This window comes from Asterias rubens, chromosome 3 (genome assembly GCF_902459465.1).
Source record: "Asterias rubens chromosome 3, eAstRub1.3, whole genome shotgun sequence".
Taxonomy (NCBI): Eukaryota; Metazoa; Echinodermata; class Asteroidea; order Forcipulatida; family Asteriidae; genus Asterias; species Asterias rubens.
In genome coordinates, this window is record NC_047064.1 from 5,751,056 (window position 1) to 5,771,605 (window position 20,550).

At 37.3% G+C, this 20,550-nt stretch overlaps 1 protein-coding gene across 3 annotated transcripts; it reads right to left on the reverse strand.

Annotated features, from left to right (window-relative positions):
- Positions 1–6,798: 6,798 nt before the first annotated feature.
- On the reverse strand, positions 6,799–20,346 carry LOC117288133 (signal peptide peptidase-like 2B). Of its 3 annotated transcripts, XR_004518859.1 has the most exons (15): positions 20,129–20,346; positions 17,972–18,091; positions 17,268–17,447; positions 16,639–16,719; positions 15,967–16,106; positions 15,446–15,636; positions 14,600–14,696; positions 13,626–13,821; positions 12,899–12,973; positions 12,139–12,195; positions 11,638–11,734; positions 11,201–11,281; positions 10,229–10,386; positions 8,055–8,808; positions 6,799–7,890 (listed from the first exon to the last, which is right to left on the reverse strand). XR_004518859.1 is itself a non-coding variant. In XM_033768837.1 (14 exons), exons 1-14 carry the CDS (start codon positions 20,180–20,182, stop codon positions 8,536–8,538), a joined length of 1,800 nt encoding a protein of 599 aa, XP_033624728.1. In that variant the 5' UTR covers positions 20,183–20,346; the 3' UTR covers positions 6,799–8,535. The 3 variants fall into 3 exon arrangements, 2 of the variants coding, with proteins under 2 accessions (XP_033624728.1, XP_033624729.1); XM_033768837.1 differs by having other exon boundaries at positions 6,799–8,808; XM_033768838.1 differs by lacking the exon at positions 6,799–7,890 and having other exon boundaries at positions 8,725–8,808; positions 10,194–10,386.
- Positions 20,347–20,550: the final 204 nt, after the last annotated feature.

Here is a 20,550-nt window from a genome sequence, read left to right on the forward strand (position 1 = left end):
CTCAAATTTTCACAGGTTTGTTTTTGTATGCACATGTTAAGATACACCAAATGAGAAGACTGGTTTTTGTACAATTACCAATAGTTGATAGTGTCCACTGTCTTTTAAATGAATAAAATATACCTTTCTAAAAATCAATAATGATCAGGATTGTTAGCTTTTTGATGTGCTAAGTTCTTCATTCTCCCCCAAAAAACTAAGAAATATCCTTGGTGGAGTTGATATTCCCAATTGTGTGAAATAAGAAGTAGATTATTATATTCTGTTTAAACTTGACATGTAAATCTTATATTGTATGATAGTGAAATATACATGTAATGTAGAGTTTATCAGTGTCAGTTGCCAATGTATGAAAAAAGGAGATTTTTTTGTTCCAGTTATCCCTTCTTTTTTCTTTTGTTCAGTTGTTATGTTCATTGCCAAATAAGTAATTGTACATTGTTTAACGAGGCAGTCGCAGTGGCTGAACCAGTTTTGGCTGTTTGGAAGACGATTGACACGTTGAAAGCAGTCTGAGTATTTATAGCATTTACACAAACACACATGTATGTAAATTCTGCAGAGTAGGTTTCTGAAACAGCTTTCCGCTGCTTGTCTGCAGCCTTAACATAATGCAGTGGTTTGTAGACATTGGTTCATTTTTAGTGTACCAGTTTTCAATCAGACTTAAAAATTTAATGTCCCTAGTTATTAATTAATTTGATAGATTTGAGAAAGCTATCAAAGACATCAATCCATTGACAGTAGCGTTCCAGCTGAGTCTCCGTGGCCCAATTTTTTAAAGCTGCTTAAGCACAACATGTAGCTAAGCACAACACAGTTATGATTCTTACAGTACATAGAATAAGGTTACCGGCTATAATACCATGTACAATTTGTGACTGTTATCCTGTTTGTTTTTGTTTAGCAGAAAGATGTTAAGCATCATTCTCTGCTTAACGCAGCTTCATGAAAGTTGGCCCAGTACAAAATCACTTAAAACCAATTAACTATGGATGGATGGTTGAATAATTCATGTGCCAACCCTGAAATCTGTATATTCAGAGATTGCAATTAACCTGAAATGTTGTGTTTAGAGAAGGAAATCTAAACATTGCTCACTGTCTCAGCTCAGGTAGCGTTGCTAATGTCAATCAAAATCATTCTACCAAAACGTTGCGTAAAAATGTATAATGGTTACACGTGCTTAGTAAATAATTGAGTGCAGACTTTGTGAAACCCAATTGAATATAAAAATGTGCTTCCTTATGGCATGGAAATTAGTGTGTATTGAGCTGCATGTGCTGCAATACATGTTGAATTTGTTTTCTTGTCACTGTGTGTATATCATCTTACAGTGTCCGTAGATCGTTGGGAGGTAGTGCTTTCTGTTCTACCGGCCAGGCTTCGAATTGATGACACCCAAGCCTACATCCATATGTATTGTGAAAGGGGTAACCCTGTTTCAGCCCTAGGAGTAGGTGGCAACCGCCTCCGAAAAAAAAAATTGTAACCCACACCTTGAAATGGCCTTCAGGCCTTGTGTGTCTGGCGACTTGCATAAAAAAAAAAAACTTTAAAAAAAATATTTAAAAACACTGGTTCAGCCTTTTTGACAGCTTTTATTTCCAAACTTTTAATTGAACCGTGCATTGTTTGAAAGCACGAATTTGCATGATCTTGTAAAAAGTTAAAAATAAAAAGAATTAGACTTATTAATGAAATAAAAAATCAGGGGGAGTGTGTACGAAAAAGTGCCTTGGTGTATAAAATACGGTGCAACATTTTATGTTTTTAAAAACCTTTTTTTGTTTGTAAATAGTGCATTCGGTAAAGGGGGATTTAGTTGATTGCTGAGGAGGCAGCCGTCAGAGGAAGTGTTCTTAAACAGGAAATATCCTTAATTGGGCATTGCAATTCTCCCCTTGAGGAAGTGAATGAGCAGAATTTAGCGCCAATGCTTACCGTCTGTTATGTTCATTATGACTTCTAATTATGTGCTTACAATTTCTTTTTACATGTTGGTAAAGACTATGACAATTCATTTATCATGCTAGTGGTGGGAGTACATGTAAACTGTAATTTTCCAAACTAAATGAATATGATGAATCTACTCATTGCAAGTGGTTGTGATTTTTTTAAATTGCCACATGGGAACGCATTGAGAATCTGTAACGGTGAAAAACTTATTTTCGTAAACTCAAAACTATTTTATCCAGATATATTTTTTTCTATTGGTATTACTTACATGTTGATGTCCTTATTTACTATCATGTTGAATTAGAGCTACTGCTTTAATGAAATTTGTAGTCATGAATATATAAAGAGATGGTACAGAATTGAACTAAATTTGTCCCAGGTAAATATCATGCAAAATTTGTATTGAAGGTTTTACACATCACAAAACTCTCTGAAAAGGCTCTGTGAAATAGCTAGCTCAGTTGGTAGAGCACCGGGCATGGTTATCCTGAGGTTGCAACTTCAAGTCCCGCTCTAGAAATATTGCCTTTGTTCAACTCCAATTTATTTAATTAATTACATGTACAAATCAATAGGGGTACAGCAACAAGTTATACTCTCCCCTCCCCCCCCCCCCCCCCACCACAACAACAACAACAAAAAGTAAGAAAGTAAATTTGCAGACCTGAAATGTGTATTTTTTTCTGTGTTTCCTACATTAAAGTCATACATCTGAAGGTTGAATGACTTATTTCACCTTGCTAGAGTTAGTTGCTTAATTTGTATAGTCATGAAAATAGCCCACAAGTGTCTTTATATAGTACCCATGTCCCTGTTAGAAAACATTCAAATTTGTGATCAATGGCAAAATTAAGGTGGTGGAAATACAGGTCTGACTACGAAAAAACATAAGCGAGGACATGTACAAAGAATTTCTAGTAATATTTAAAGTCACCTGGAAGTGGTATTTTTTCAAAATAAAGCTTTTGTCACTAATATATGTGTTTTGATGAGTGGAATGTGAATAAACAGTTATCTAAGGTTTTAAAAAATCAGTTCTTATGTTATTTACAAATTTAAGAGTAGACCCCGACCCGAGAGGGCGCTGTTCGTGACGTCAATCGAGGCAGACTTTGCCTGTAATGCGTAGAGTAAACACAATTGCAAAGTACATGTACGGACCAAGTCGTGAGTTTGTACGTTTCAAAAACAGTTTTTTTCCTCTTTTTTTTTTCGGGCAATGCTGACCAGGTGTATTGCTGCTGAATGCAGAAAAACACTGCCTCGATTGACGTCACAAAAGGGGTAGGCGGAGTCAGCCCCCCAAACAACTTTATATATTTTTTTAACATATAAATCGTGACAAACAATTACTAAAAAAATTGTTTTATTAAGCATATACTCTTATGTTTGAAAGAAAAAAAATTATATTTCCAGGTGACTTTAAATACACTCTAGCTATCATAAACTTGATGTACAGTATGACTCCATCCTATGATTGTATACACAACTGGTTGTTACTGAAGCTTTTGTGGAAATAACAAACTGTCATCTGATAATGACTGAACTGGATGATGTTCTATTTTGCCATAGGTGTTTTTCTGCTCCCAGACCAGTTGGTTTTCAATGTTTGACAGTTTTGGAGAGAGCTTTTTTTTTAAGCTTGAAATATTGAGTGAATTATTAGATACAAAGTAGGCTAATAATGGACCTCTTATAAACCACATCTTTGTAGGCTCCATCTGAATTTTGGAGTCCCCATATATAAAGTTCACATTTTCAAAAGGATTGATAGAGCTTAAGTCATGGTTTTAGCAAGGACCTATATTCCATGACAGTATGATTTCTGAGACACAGCACAAATTTATAAATGTAGGCTTCACTTCAACTAATTGTGTGCACTCCTAATGCCAGGCTGTTGCTGTGGTTTGAGTTGCAAAGGTTAAAGCGAATGTGCAGCATGGATTTCTCACAAGGAATGGTCAGTTCATCTTTCTGTGAACATTTTGTGTACACATAGTTTTTGAAGCAGCAGTCTGACTTTCATCAAAACAGAAGCTCATAAAACTTTAGGCAATTGCTGGTTTTGCTATGTTAAAGGTGCACATTACCTTTGGATTTCTACATTTGTAAAAGCATGATTTCTCATAACAATGATAATTGCTTCAGTTCCACCTATTTCTCAGGGATATTGGTGACTGTACCAACATTACTTTCTTTTGTGCAACTTTTGTACTTTCTTTTGTTTAAAAAACGCACACATTTTTGCTATCATTGTACACGTGATTTGTATAAGTGGTGATGTACAATATACCATCCCTGACCGATTATTAACGCTAAATGAAGCGGGCATTTGTCTTTTTTAATAATGACTTCCCAGTCTTTCTTATGTTCACCCACAAACCATGTATACTTTAGCTGTCAATTTTATGAGAGTCAAACGTTTACTAAAAGTCAAAGGGGAGAGTGGTTCTGAAAAAAATTATCTACCTTTTCTTATGATGTCAACATTTGACCTCCTTTAGATTGCCCTTATACATGTATGGTCAGATATTTGTAATACTAAATCGTGTATAATTTTTGTAACTAGTTAAATATCCCTTTTGACGAACGGTAATTTGTTTTCTTTTTCTTCTTTTTTACTGTGCATGGTTGGAACATGTAACTCAATGTTGAGTTATTTGATTTTTTTGTATTTAGCACAACTCTTTACATACTTTTTTATTCTGTTCTATATTGTTTTTCTTTTTTTCTTGAAATTGTATCTTTCATTTTACATTCCATGCACCAGTTATGTCAGCTGTCATTGTATTTATTTAGGAGGGAATGAAAGTGAGTTATAATTTCTTAGAATCTTTGAATTATGTTTGACGTACATGTACAGTGTAGTTGTATGGGCCTGTGCGCACAAAAGCTGCATGAACTTTGACAGGAATTGCAGTCAACTCGTGTTAAAACAAGATCTAGTTTATATGACAGGAAAGTTTTTATAAGAGGAACTCTTTTTATGAATACTTCTTTCGTAAAAGATCTCTGTATAACGAGGGTGGACTGCACTTTGAAAATGCCGGTTGAGAAAGTGTGATTGTATAAATTGTATAAGAGAATCGTCAGTTGCCTCCTTACAAAAAAAATGCAGATTGTATTAAAGGAACACGTTGCCTTGGATCGGTCGAGTTGGTCTTTGAAAAGCGTTTGTAACCGTTTATTATAAAATGTACTTGGGTAGAAAGATGTTGTAAAAGGAGAATACAATGATCCACACGAACATGCTTTGAAATTGCACGGTTTTCCTTTTACCTCATCGACTAACACAGTCGGCCATTTATGGGAGTCAAATTTAATGACTCCCATAAATGGCGGACCGTGTTAGTTCGCACAGTTAAAGGAAAACCACGCAATTTTGAGGCAAATTTGTGTCGATCATTGTAATCTACTTTTCAAACATCGTTCCAACCAAATGCTTTTTACAGACCAACTCGTCCGATCCAAGGCAACGTGTTCCTTTAAGTATCAGACTCAACTATGCGCAAAATGATAACACATGAACCATCGCATTACATTCAGACAATACAGATACCTTTGGTTCACAGAGTAAATTTTGACACAGTTTAGCAGAACATGTTTTATCAGAAGCACTTGAGGGAAAAAGAGCTTAAATCTATTTACGTATCATCTTCATTCATCTCCCCTCCTTGATGACAAAAAATTGCCTACTGTTTTGTTTTACAACTGAGAGTAATGAAGTCTGGTTTTTGTGATCATACACTCCCCTTCCCCCTCTTCAAACCAACACAATTTTTAGTTTTGACTACATCTTGTGTGCATTTTCATTTGTCTTTTTTTGTGGATGGTTTTGTTACCAGCAAGTTTAGAGCTGTTGCTATTAGGTTAAACGTGGCCATGGCAACAGGAACTGAACGGGTTATTTTAAGAACTGGTATGCACTGAAATTTAGAACTAATTATGCTGTAGCATCTTGGAATTTGGAAGTTGAATGCAAGAGGATCTGGAGGTGGTTTTATTTTTAAATCGTTTTATGTTGACTTCGGTTTGTACAAGATTATATAAAAAAGTGAATTTCTGTTTATTCGTTGTACATTCAGGAGCTTTTTTTGTTAACTATTACTTTAAAGATTTTGTTGTTTTGCGGAGAAAAGGCTTTTTATGGGGTAGAAACATGGTATTTATAAGCGGTGGAGTTTGGCATAAAAGATTTGGCTGATTTTTAAACGGTGTTTGCATTGTAGATTATTATAATTTTTCTATTAAGAAACAAGGTTTTCAAAATTTGTAAAGCATGTAGGAATGCTTGGTATCGTGTACAGGTTAAATTCTGCAATGGAAATCAGTTAATTATTTTATTATGGATATAAAATCGAAAGTGGGTGAAATGTGCATCGTTTGAGATTAAATAATGAATAAAATTGGACACATTATGGGTTAACCCCCAGTTGAATTATTGGTCTCATTGTCTTCTTGTCGAAAATTAAGAGTAATTAAGTCAAATCCATGTATTTTGTTCTCAAGGGACTGGAAGATTTTCTCTTAAGTGCTAGATTAGTTTGGCGATTTTGGATCCATTAGTCTCCCATATAAGAGTCATCATATTTTCCAGATGTTTGTCTCGACACATTTTCAGGAACCACTAAATATATGGCGTCTTCGTCCTTCAGTGCAGTGCGCCCATTTTGATTCCTTGCACAAAAGGTCTCTTGATTTTAACCGTTTCATTACTTGTGAGGAAACCCAACATATAAACAAAAGGATCTCTGATATCGAGATTAAAATTAGATGTGGCTGGTTGCACTTTTCTTTCTGCTGACAGTTCCCAACAAAAAAATGTCCACAATCTTGGGCTAAGGTAGCTCCACTCTTTAATTCATCCATTGTAAAACTGCAAATGAAGTTATGTTGTAATATTTTAAGTACAAGTTTGCCTAGAATTTTACCCATTTCACTACTGTATGAACAACCCTACAGAAAACAAGTTAAAGTCTTAAGTTTTACTGAACAAAAGTTGCAAGCAGGGCCAACGAGCAACTCCGATATACATACACGTAGTGATTCCAACAACTGCATGATAATATTTTTCTTTTAACTCTTGGGAAGAGTTTCTTAAGCTCCACCTTTTAGTTTACAATTTGAAAACTGCAAATGAGGTTATGTTGTAACATAAGTGGAGTACAGTTTATCTGGAATATTACAAACGTACTACTTTTAGATGAACAAGCTTCAACAAATTGGATTACATGTACGATTTTAATTTTATTGAACAAAGTTGCAACCAAGCCCTCGAGCATTTCGCACGAGTCTTTCTCAAAGGCCTTTGTGAAATACTGCAAAGGTTAAAACGTTCGGCCATTAACTACATGTATTTTTTTTTATGCAAGTGTATTACTAGTTACTTACAAACAACTATAAACAATGTGCGTAGTGTACAACAATGCTGTACTTGAACAAAATTATCCATGCAGTTACAAATCCACCATGTCAACCTTTCGAATTCAAGCGGTGAATTCGAAAATTTTCAGTCGGTCCGTTTGCCACAGCTCACACCCTTGATTGCTCTATGGACTGGAAGGCCTTGATGGACGTAGGAGAGCCATGGGAGTGAATCGTAGTACGATATTATACCTAATGGTCGGGCTATTAGGAAATATTTAGCTTTATGTGAACAAATTTAACCATGTGGTTACAAATCCACCTTCAACTTAAAGTGGTGAATTTTGACATTTTCAGTCCGTCCTTTCGCCTGGACTGGAAGGCCTTGATGGCCGTCGGAGAGCCATGGGAGTGAATCCCATTATTTAAACAAATTTATCAAAGCGGTTATAAATCTACCTATCTTTCAAATTCAAGTGGTGCATTTTGACATTTGCCATTAGCTCAGGCCCTTGGGAAGTGTCAGTCATGCATCTCAAAAAAAAATTTAAGCCAAAGTACACCCACCTCGGACAAGGCTTTAATTTATCAAACGGTTATAAATCTACCTATCTTTCAAATTCAAGTGGTGAATTTTGACATTTTCAGTTGGGCCATTTGCCATTAGCTCAGGCCCTTGGGAAGTGTCAGTCATGCATCTCAAAAAAAAATAAAAGCCAAAGTACACCCACCTTGGACAAGGCTTTATTTGCCGATATGTGTCGGGGAATGGGGTTCTTAATTTTAAAATGAGGAAAATTTATAACAGTGAAATAAAAGCACTGAATGAAGGCCCGGAATTACATGAAGCCCACAGAGGCTATAGCCTTTTTGCCCTGGCGATTTTAGCGGGACGGTTTGGCCACACAGGGTTGCAATTCTTTTTTGGTAGAAGAAACAGTGCTCTTTGAATCTCCTTTATTTGCCGAGATGTGTAGCCACAAACATCTTATTTACAAACGCCAAGAATCTTTCTTTCCCCCAAGAATCTAGTCTGATCGGCTGCATATTGCACCACAGCACCTTGTAAACCATTACAAGGTGCTATAAAGAAATATGTCTCGTACTTCAATACGTAGCTCCACATACCTTGCAGGAAGTATTACTGAGTGCTTTGATATGCCCCTAGGGTGTGATCAAGCTCTATATAAGAATTGAGTATTATTATTATCATTAGTCAATATATGTGTTGGGGATTTTATCCAGTGGCAACAGCAAAGGTTCTGTCTCTGATACGCCTTCGTCGTGGCAACTCCTGCCATCTGGATTGAGACCGTCCTGTCCCGAGTCTCTCGCAGCAGCGTCATCAGAGGGTAACGTTCCTGAAGGGTCTGGTGAACTTGAACCACCCAGGAACTCATCTCCTGCTGGGTGTTGCGGAGTTGGGCTAGATGTGGGCTCAGTTGTGTTAACCGAAAATGAGCCGTCACTTCTGGTTTGAGTACTCTGTTATTGAAAAATGGAGGACACATTTTTGTATTATTGGGGTGTCGTGGCCGAGCGGATAAGAGCACTGAACTCAAGCTCTGGTGTTTCTTTTTAGCAGAGTGTGCGTTCGAGTCCTGGTCGTGCCACTTGTGTCCCTGAGCAAGACACGTAACTATAAGTGCTTCTCTCCACCCAGAGATAAATGGGTACCTGTAAGGGCAGCGTTGGTTCTTGTGGTTGATTTAGCTACATGTAGTAGCGCATTTGTTGCACGAGGCTGTATACTCCCATGGAGCTGAGATGGTTTAAGTAATGCATTGAATGGCACAGTGACCAGAGGTTGGAAACGTGTTGGAAGCGCTTTGAGTCGGCCTTTAGGTGTAAAAAGCGCTATATAAATACTGGTTTTTATTACTATTATTATTAAAAAAAGATTGCACCATATTTGAATTATCGTGATTTTGGTGGACACACTGACCCTTCACCTTCAGCTCAACCACAACTATTTAAAGGCTTGATGTTATTTTTCAATCATATTTAAAAAATTTATAATTAAACATATATAAAGACTTTTAAAAATGTAAAACAATTTACAAATAAAGTGAAGATTTCAGAGAATAGATAGGTATGAATAGAGGTAAGTTCACATCCCGCAACACTTTTCACTCGTTTTTACCAAAAAGGAATATCTCATTTGAGTAAATTGGATACTAATTTATTTCACAACGAATGTAAAAGTGCTGGCAGGAATGGACACAGAAAATGTGTCTAAAAAAAAGAACACCCCCAAAAACAGAAAAAACACAGAGCCTAAAAAAATGAACTGTTGACGTTGATAAGCATACATGTTTTAGATTTAAAGAATGTTAAGATTCATAACGAATGTAAAAGTGGTGGCAGGAATGGACACACAGATATTGTGTCTAAAAAGAACACCCCAAAAAACATAAAAAAACACAGAGCCTCAAAAAATGAACTGTTGATGTTTAAAAGCATACATGTTTTTAGATTCAAAAAATAGTTAATGGCCTGACGTTTCGACCCTAGCAGAGTCTTTCTCGAAGGCTAAATGACAACACAACCAACATGACCAGGTAACTAAGTGTAACATAAGCAGTGAAGTGGAAATACATGAATGGTAGAAAGCATACAGAAAAAAAGCAGGGGGTAAACAATGAATAGGGGGACGAAAAAGGGGGGGGGGGTGAAGGGAAGGGTGAAGGGAAGAGAAGTTTTAGATTCAAAGAATGTTAAGATTCAAAGAATGTTAAGATTCATAACGAATGTAAAAGTGGTGGCAGGAATGTATACACAGGTATTGTGTCTAAAAAGAACACCCCCCAAAAAAGAAAAAAAAAAACACAGAGCCTCAAAAAATGAACTGTTGATTTTGATAAGCATACATGTTTTAGATTCAAAGGCGATGGAGATCATTCACCGATTTCCTTGCGTGCCAGATGTCCGAGAGCTCCCGTCGGAAAGCGGCCAGGACGAGGGTTGTCAATACGGTGCAGGGGACCAGGTAGAGCAGTGCTGGCTGCCCCGTCTGCATCACGGCAAGGGCTACGAAGGTTATGATGAGACCAACGGCATAGGCTGGAGATACGAATAAGAAGCAAGAGAGATATTCATTATCAAATGAAAGGACAAATGACTGGACACTATTGTAAATTGTCAAAGACTAGCCTTCACAGTTGGTGTATCTCCACAAATGCATAAAATAACAAACCTGTGAAAATTTGAGCTCAATCGGTCGTCGAAGTTGCGAGAAAATAGTGAAAGAAAAAAACACCCTTGTCACACAAAGTTGTGTGCTTTCAGATGCTTGATTTCGAGACCTCAAATTCTAAATCTGAGGTCTCGAAATCAAATTTGTGGAAAATCATTTCTTTCTCGAAAACTACATGCCCATTACTTCAGAGGGAGCCATTTCTCACAATGCTTTACACCATCAACCTCTCCCCATTACTTGTTACCAAGAAAGGTTTTATGCTAATAATTATTTTGAGTAATTACCAATAGTGTTCACTGCCTTTAAGATCGTATCAGGGCAAGGGCTTATAATGTAATAATGAGACTAACAGCATAGGCTGGAGAAAAAATAAACCACAGGGGAAACTGACTGGGTAAATTTTAAATGATTTGGGGTTGAACAAAGATAAATTGACTAGAGCAGGATTTGAACCAAGGACCTCCGGATTAACGCGCCGGCGCTCTACTAACTGAGCTATCTAGCCCTATATGTTGGCGACCTCTCTATCTTGTCAATAATCTTTGTTCGGGGGCGACAGTCAGAAGCAATACAACCGTTAACTGGCGTGTGGCCAGGTATCACACCCAAGTTTGCGATGCAGCAAGGGAAGTCTTAAAGGGGATGATACAATTTTTTATTTCAGATACCAGTTCTTACCTACACACGATGCTATGTAGTATACCTTGACACGAGAGTGGATCTTAAAGTCAAATGAGCAGCAGTATCCAACAAGCAGTCCTGTCAAATAAAAGACAATTCATAATTCATATAAGACAATTCATAAGACAATTCAATTAGGAAAGTAATAACTTGTTACTGTTTATAAAGGGTATATTCTTCCATTGCTTGATTATGCTGATGTCGTATTGCTTTCCTGTATCACATGTAAACAATCCTCTCAATTAGAAACACTTCAACGGCGAGCATGCCAGATAGCTTTGGGTAATAACTTTACATCATACAACGACGCTCTGCAATTTGGCAGATGGCCACGAGTGTAGAAAGAAAGAAACCAAACTTTCTATCTATCTATCTAAAATTTGTAGCGTGTTCACATTTGCAAAGTTCCAAATTAACCTTTAACTCATAGTTACCTGGGATTAGTATGTCACCGAAACCAAGCATGGAATACGTCCCGCAAATCTTGGCTGTTGAATGTGTTATCCGTGGGACCTGTAGAAGGACTGGGATCTGGGAAGACAGATCATTTGATAAACATTATTTTAAATACATCTATTTATTTTTACTTTATTTTATTTTTGGTCTTGAATTTGCCATTTTCATAATTTTGAAATTATTACATGTTCGTACAATTCGGTGAAATTTTGCCTTGACCAGCCAAGGTCCTAGTGGACTATACCCGTGTCTACATCCTTAAGGGCTGTCAAGGGGTAAACCTGACTTTCAGTCCCAGGAGTAGGTTGCAACGTGCCCCTGGTGGCAGTTGATCTGGGAGGACAGCCCAAATCAGTTAAGTGGTCGTCAGGCCTTGTGAGTTATGCGATACCTCAAAAAAAAAAAGGGAAAACCTTGTTTTTCGTGATATTTTTATTTTACAAGAACATCGGTTTTCAAATTAGAGCCGCAAAACCAACCTGTTCAGTGGCACCACTGCCTCCAGTTGCTGCCTTTATCATCACACTCTCACCACTCTGTCAAAATAACAATAATAATAATAATAATTATAATAATTGTGGCTTCTTATATAGCGCACCATGTCTGTCACCCAGTGATGCTCCTGGCGCTGTAACATACAGTATTTCCTGCCAGATGTGGGACTATGTTTGAAAATTATCAGATTTTTTTAATACACTAGAGTTTGTCAGTGTTAAAACAAGATTGCAAACATCCATATAATATGAGTTGTTTTTATATTTTCCTGATTTTTTTCTAGAACCCCTCCCTTAATCCCTTTCCCCTCTGTTTGTTTCTATAAATGGATATGTATCTACTTGTACTTGTTTATGCCTCTGAAGAAGGTCCAGTTTGGATCGAAAGCTAAGGCCATCTTCCCTACTCATTATATTAGAGTTGTTTTCATATTTAATGATTTTGTTCTTGTATCCTGCTACCAAGAGTGGTTGTTAGCCTTCTTTTGGGCAAACTTTCATAACAAATTTTACAAATATATAACATAATACTAAATACCCAATATTAGTATCATTGGGGGCAAACTTGCACAGCAATTTAAAAAAAAAAGTACAACAAAGTAATACTAAATACCTATTCGTAGCATCAACATCATCACAAACACTAAGTGTCCACTATTATTATTATTATTATTCACAAACCATGTCTACTCCTAAAAAATTAGACAAAGCTATTATCTCTTTAAGGGTTTACACAAGAACTTACCTGAGTAAATAGAGGTGTTATGAAGACGAAGAAGATGTCATAGAAGAACAGAAGGGACAGGAGAATCACACAAATCTACGAGGGAAATAAAATAGAGATATTAAGTTAGAACTCGTACTACAGTACATGTACTAGCACTTTACTTTTTGTACATGATCTGGTGATGTTTGAAGAAGCACTAGATGTAAATCTCTTTCGAGCAGTGTTGGTAACTGCAAAGACACGGTGGTTGACAACTCAAAGTTTCGATCAGTATGCTCGGACCGTCCAAAGGAGGATACTTGACTCTGTTATTGGATGCTGCCTAAAGGCATGTTTGGTAACTGTCAAAGAACAGTATTCTCACTTGGTGTATCCAAACATACATGTACATGACATGTGCCTATAATAACAGGACTGTGAAAATTTTTACTCAATTGGTCATTGAACTTGCAAGAGAATAATGAAAGAAAAACAAACATTGCAAACATTTGTGTGCTTTCAGATACCTAAAAAGGCTTCAGGCCTGAAGTATTTTAAAATTTTAGTGAGGAATTACATCTTTCTTGAAAACTGTGTTATTTCAGAAGGAGCTGTTCCTCATACTATCAACAGCTCTCCATTGCTTGTTACCAAGTACGTTTTATGCTAACAACTATTTTGAGTAATTACCAATAGTGTCCTGTGCGTGTGAGTATTGCTAACAAGGAGAAAAACAAATTTAAAGCGAGAGTGTCAATGAACTCACCTTAAAGTTTGGCATATGAATGAGCTTTAAAATGCTGATGCAGAACGCGATGCCCAACAGGTCCAACAGGATCCATGCAAAAGTCTCATGCCGGAACACGAACCAACACACCACACAACCAATGCAGGCAAAGGCCAGTATAACGCTGTAGACATAGGGTCTTGAACTCAAGAATGGAATCTTGTTAACTGGTAGCCTGGAAACAAATAACAAATAACTGTGAAATTTGGGCTTTATCCATTGTGTGGGTCAGTAGGAAGTAGTTAAAAACCACGCACTGAGACACAATTCAATTGTTTTTACGCAGAAATAGTATTCATAATTTATTGATCTTTTATTGCGCTATCTCCAGGAACAGCCTGTTCGAGGGCGCATGACAGTAAAAAGATTAAGAAAATTACATACATTATGTGAACAGTTTAAAGAACACCCGTAAAAAAATATAAGCAAAGTAGATAAACAAGTTTACAAGCAAAAAAGTGCATTAACACCCTAGAACATTAAAGGCTGTAAAAACAATGCAACTTTGATACAAGAAAGCAACACTCAAATATAGACCATAAAATTCAAAACTAAAAGATACAAAACTCACTACCGAAGGCTTTCTTAAATAGAAAAGTTTTGAGTTGCGATTTAAAAAGACTTTGGGAATACAGTTTACGAATGTTAGCTGGCAAGTTGTTCCATAGATTTGGTGCTGCTGAATAAAAAGCTTGATTTCCTAAAGTGGTAGGCATTTTGCCCTTTGGATATTCTAAAAAAGACTTCACCTGTTGACCCGAGGTTGTGACACCTTTGACTTCTGACAGTAATTATTTCATTTAAATAAGTAGGAGCAAGGTCATGTAAACATTTAAAAACCATTAGTCAAATCTTGAAACCAGCATTACAACATTACAATCTGTTTTGTGTTTACTCGGTACTCCACGCTAGAACTTGATGCGAAAAGACATATGCAAACAGAATACAGATACCTTATTTTGCAGGGCATAATGCGTTTAAGTATCGGGTAGAGACAAGCGTGTAGACCATTAGAAGCTCCCAAACAATAAAATGTGATCACAACATACACTGAAAAGAAATAACAAATAAGCACAATTATGTTTTCACTTGTCGCAGCTAAAACCTTCCATATGACTGGAAAGACAATAAAGGATTCCATTTTGCAAACGTTAGAAGTTTCCCAATGATTGTCATTTTCATTAAGTATCTGAAACCACCACATTCAACGAACTGAAGTCGTTGGTTCAAGTCCCACTCTAGTCAATTTTTCTTTGTCAAACCCAAACTATTTCAAACTTACCCACCCAGTTTCCCCTTGCAGTTTAACTACTTACGTTGGCAGTAAGACTCAACTAGGCAATGAAATGATTTCCTCAGGAAGGGAAACATTCCATCACACACAAAATTACAAAATTGTTAAGAATTTAATAATAATAATAATAATAATAAAAAATTCCTATATAGCGCATTTCACAATAACCGTATCAATGCTCTTTACATTAGTGCCCTGGTCATAGGGCCAATAACATCCCTGTAATGTTTCTCAGCTCCCTTGGGAGTATACAGCCCCGAGCTGCCTGTAAGGCGCTTGTGGCTTTTTTATACACAATATCAACCTCTACCCTCGCAGGTACCCATTTATACCCCTGGGTGAAGAGAAGCAATTATAGTAAAGTATCTTGCTCAAGGACACAAGTGTCACGACCGGGATTCGAACCCACACTCCGGTGAATCAGCACCAGAACTTGAATTCGATGCTCTTAACCACTCGGCCATGACACTCTACAACTCTACAACAGTTATTTATCGTAACTTACCCATGTAGTCATAGAAGAAGAAGAGTAGAAGCAGCATGACCATGATCATGATGACCCATACTACAACGATGGGTAATGTGATAGTCAGTGGCATTTCATCTTCGGACTCCGCATCTGAGTCAGAGTCTTCCTCCCCTTCTACATCTCGGTCAGATTCTCCGCCCTCCGCCAGCCGCTTCTTTTTTATTGCACTGTCAATCACACACACACAAAAACTCATTACTGAGAAAATGATTTTAATAATTATGTGAAAATTTATAATTCACATCTTTTTGGCATTGTAAAGTGAACATAAGCAAAAAGTGATTGTTTGCATCACAAGCCTCTTCTTTCCTGTTCCCCTATGTATTAAAGTATAAACTAGGCTTCACTTAATGTACAATTAATTGCAAAAAATTGAAAATTCGATTTCGATCTCAAAAACAATCACTGTATTGTCTGTCATTTAAACAGGTCCCTTGAAGGACACCTACGTACATGTCCGTCAACAACCCTTAAAGGTTTTTGAGAACAAAACTTACATTCTGTGTGCAGTCATTCCAGACCAGTATCCTCCCACCACGACGGTAAACACAGCCATGAACCAAATCACAATGAGATTGTAGTCAAACGATGGATGTTCAGGATCGTACAATGCGGCCTGCACTTGACCTCCATTCACCTAGCATGTTAGAGCATATCAAATTAAAAACTGTAATTTGAATGTAGGATTTGGAGTAAACTATGTTTTATTTAAAAGCTAATGTTACTAAAATAAAAAATTATCATTGTAACTCCTTACTGTTTAGAAGAGGGCAGCCACTGAAGATATCTTTAAGTTCTCCTTCATGCCCACAGCAGTCAGACTATGGAAAGCACTCCCTGCAGACTTCATCACCACTCCATCAGTGACCGTCTCCAGGTCACACATTACACCCATTAGTTTCAACTAGTGTTGCTTTTACTTGCACTTATTTTCTAAGCACAACTTTCCAGCTGTTTCACGCACACCTAGTCTTCACCTCAGCTTTTATATCCAGAAGTGGCGTGGATGTAGATGTAGATGTGGCACCAATCACAGGCTGTTGCAGAAACTATGAAAGCCAAAGCTACATACGAGCCTGTGATTGGTCGTCACGTAAAATGAACCACCCTGATGATTTCACCATGTTCACTGTCTGAAAGAGCAGTTACATGAGTAAAGTAGAACTCACCCAGATATCTTTATGGTCACTTGCAGCCAGCAGGGCAACAGGGATCTTAAGCTCTGTTGAGTCGTTCAAATCAGGAGTTGTCTGCAATCAAATCAAGAAACACTAAGCGAGTTCACACTGGAAGTAACCGAATGATAATGATGATTTTTGTTCAACATATTCTTTCAGCATAGTGCCAGTTTTTGACACTCTTGTAGCAGCGGTGCCGATCGACAGGTAGGGGGCACCAGCACGACTCCTCATCAGAGCACTGCTGGCGGTAGCCTGAACATCTGAGGTCACACTTCGCCGGCGTGTACATGTACATGCACCTTTGACCTACATTCATTTCACATACACAGTCAAATTCTATGCGGACATAATAGGAGTGTACTGTTTGGGCATCTACATGTATGGAGAGCTCATAACACTGCACGTTTATCCCATGATATTGTATCCATTGGAATCAATGGATCTGAGTGGCAAGTATCTGTACTTATCCTTGAAGATAAAGACTAGCCATATCTATGCTGGCGGCCCCTGCTGGCCGATCGAGGAATCCGCTCACCAGAGAGGGCGTCCTCTGGCCTAGGCCGTCTCTTTTTTGTTAAAATCAGTACTTGGTGAAAGTCTACAAAAATTTAACTTACAATTTTGGTAGCAGTAACAACCAGCAGGGATCTTGCTCCAGCTCCCTGGGCAAACAACCCCTTCTCCAAGAAGGTACAATTGCCTCTGAGTGCTTCTACAACTGCTCCACTCAACTTGCTGGCATCTTTGGGACTCGTGCATAGCTTGGACTGACCAAGGTCCACCAAAGGATATAAATCCTGTAAAATAATCACAAGAAATGAGAAAAAAATGGTGTTAAGGCGTAGACGACAATATTTACAGTGTTGAGCAATGACCTTTTTTAAAGTCCTTTTGAAACCACATTCGACTTCAATTATCATCCAATAGTAGTGTAGCTGGAAGCCTTTAAAAACAGTCTGATATTTCAAAGACGCAAAAGACAAAATTGCCTTATTGCCCTTTTGGCACATTTTAAAAAGTCCAGTGCATAATTTGAAAGCAATCCACATTAAAACTTCCATTATAGAGGTGCCCTGTGTTATGGAGTGGCAATATAAGCCATCACATGGACTTGACCTCCGTTGGAGAGGGTGTCATTGGCTACAATTAAACCACATTATTTAGTGAATGCTATTAGTTACTGGAGTCCTGCCGTTTAAGAACACACTGTACACAACCATACAGACACTGACGTCCTACAACCAGGGCTAGGTGAGTCAAAGATTAATGATGAAATTAAACTTTTGTGGTGCTCAAGTCAGAAATCCTGCCAAAACTGTACCTTTGGTTCCTTCGGCAAGTTTACTTGATTACCACCATAAGCTATGCAGTATTCCTTGGTTGACTTCACTCCATTCTCACCAGTGATTCTTGCTGATAAAATGCCAAGATCGGCAACGACCTGCATTGAACAAAATCAGGGGAAAAGAAGGTTATTTATTGTCCACAAACTTTCAGCTCAGAGATTCTAAATGTAAAAATCTTAGTTGCAATAACGTAACCCCCCCCCCCCCCCCCCGACTTCGGGAGGAGGGTACTACATTATAATCTAATTTCTAAGCAAGAAAACACAACATGTACATTGTTTCTAAAAATATTTTACAATGCTGAGACTATTTCAAACATTTATAGGGCTTTCCAGCCGCTCGTCCACGGAGGTAGAAAGCTGCTAGACCCTGGAGGACTAGAATAGGTTGGCTAAGGCAACAGTACAGACTAAAAAATTGAAGTCCAGCATTGGTAAGCCTATTGTTCTAACAAAATCCGACATTTATAAATAACTTGCCAATATAATATTTTTAACTGCTGGAATCCGTCTGTTTCTTTGTAAATGGGGCTAAGCCTAATAATAATTAATAATATATAAATAGGGACAAATGGGAAAGATCAAAACACTTGCCTCGCAGTAGTAGTACGGTCTTTGTTTAATCCAAGTTGAGATTTTGTGTCAAAGTTTTGCTACATTTCAATTGGGAAAACAAACACACCCCAGTCACTGCACTGGGTCTACAAATACAATTGTATATCCTATACCCCTATATTCCATTTTCTCAATTGAAATGTAGCAAAACTTTGAAGACAAAATGCACTCTTTATGGAAATAAGCAATAGGCCTACATTACAATTCAAAAAAAAAAAGTAAACAAACTGGCAGAGTGAGTCACGAGAGAGTAGCATGCGCACCGAACCGAAAATGAAATATACATTTGTATCGTAGCGTCATATGTTATCGACCCTCATATGTTTTCAGTCCCCAACTTTGATTCCCGTTTATCGCAAAATTGTGCAAGCTGCACCTGTGACAGAAGCTATGCAGTTTACTCACGGTCTGTATTTTCATCAGGCTTAATCATGCAGAGAATAAAGTTTCCTGTCGCATTATAAAATGATTGATTTTTGGTACTAATCACTAGTGCATTATTATGCCAACATTCAAATGAGTCAAAGAAACATCATCCAACCTCAAAAGTTCAAAACAAAATTACTATCTGCTAGAGTGAGTTTCATTCTGCTTTAGCCACTAGATGGATCACGCGAGGTGGTACTGGTTACTATTTGGGATTCTATGGTGTGCAAATGTGGGGAAAATATTAAAATATTTTAAGTGAAAATGACAACAATTTTTTGGGGGATTTACTCATGCATACTGTAATAAATTCCGATAAGCGTTATAAATATTAAGTCTACATTAATTTATTAAAGAGAAAATATCATAGATATCAAAAATTACTGGTCTGAAATGGGGGAAAACGGATTGTTATGAAGTGTGAGTGCATCAAGGGGGAATGGGGTGTTTTACTTTCATGCCTTATGATATCTCTGGATTCTATAAAGTTGCCATAATGCCTTAGGACAAAAATGTAATTAAATTTGTGAAGTAGTAATTGAATAATATTTTTGATTTATTTTGCACCCATACTAGCTTCTGAATATTCAATAAAATACCAACCAATGAAAGGTGGGAAAACATATGACGTTGCTCCAGTGTCGTGCATGCATAAGCACTGTCAAAATGGCAACGTAAAACCCAAACTTTGAAAATTTCAACACAATGAAGTGAAAGTGTTATTGTTAAAAAATTGGACAGATGATTTGAAGAAAAAAATATTTAGTTTTTGATTGTGAACAATTTTCCTGTTATCCTACTGAAAACACATGACACCAATTTTCCTGTTATCCTACTGAAAACAAATGACACCAGGATAAGTCTCCATAGATAGAGTAATATAATTCCCCATAAAAAAAAATAAAGAAAAGAAGAAGAAGATTTTTTGGATAACTTTCCGTATGGCGCCACCACTTTTTCACTCATTTTTACAAAAAGGGATATATCAATCAGGTAAATTAGATACTATATTATTCTATTTCGAATGAAAAAGTGGTGGCGCCATACGGAAACTTTTCCGATTTTTTAACAAAAACAGAAGGAATAACTCACCGGCACCCCCGGAACAATAATCAAAGACACGAAGCATAACAACAAGAAGGCCATGTCAACAAAATCAATCTCAACTTGGATAATCAGGCTTATTTACTAAACATCTGACATTTTCCGGGGTTTTATTTTGTAGGTCAACTTTGGCTCGTGTTTGTGTTGTGATTGTGCACAAGCAAAAGGGAAATCCAACAACTGAAGCTAGCCGAATATTGGGCCGAAAATTGCCAGGCGGTTTCGATACTCGGCTAGCTTTAGTCCAGAGGCTTTTGCTCTATGGGACACGTGTACTTCACGTAGCGCAACCTTTAGGTGCAATCTTTGAAAATGGCCCTCTTTTTATTTATGCGCGGTGTTCCATTTTTTAAAGGGAGTAGTTTCCCGCGAGGTAGTTCATGTCTAAACCGCGCAATATTTATTTGCGT

Coding starts and splice junctions, on each gene's coding strand:
- LOC117288133 (XM_033768837.1), bottom strand. CDS start 20,182: ATGGCCTTCTTGTTGTTATGCTTCGTGTCTTTGATTATTGTTCCGGGG. Junction 12,196..12,898: donor TAACACCTCTATTTACTCAG/GTAAGTTCTTGT, acceptor TTATTTTGACAG/AGTGGTGAGAGTGTGATGAT. Junction 10,387..11,200: donor CTACATAGCATCGTGTGTAG/GTAAGAACTGGT, acceptor TCGTATCTCCAG/CCTATGCCGTTGGTCTCATC.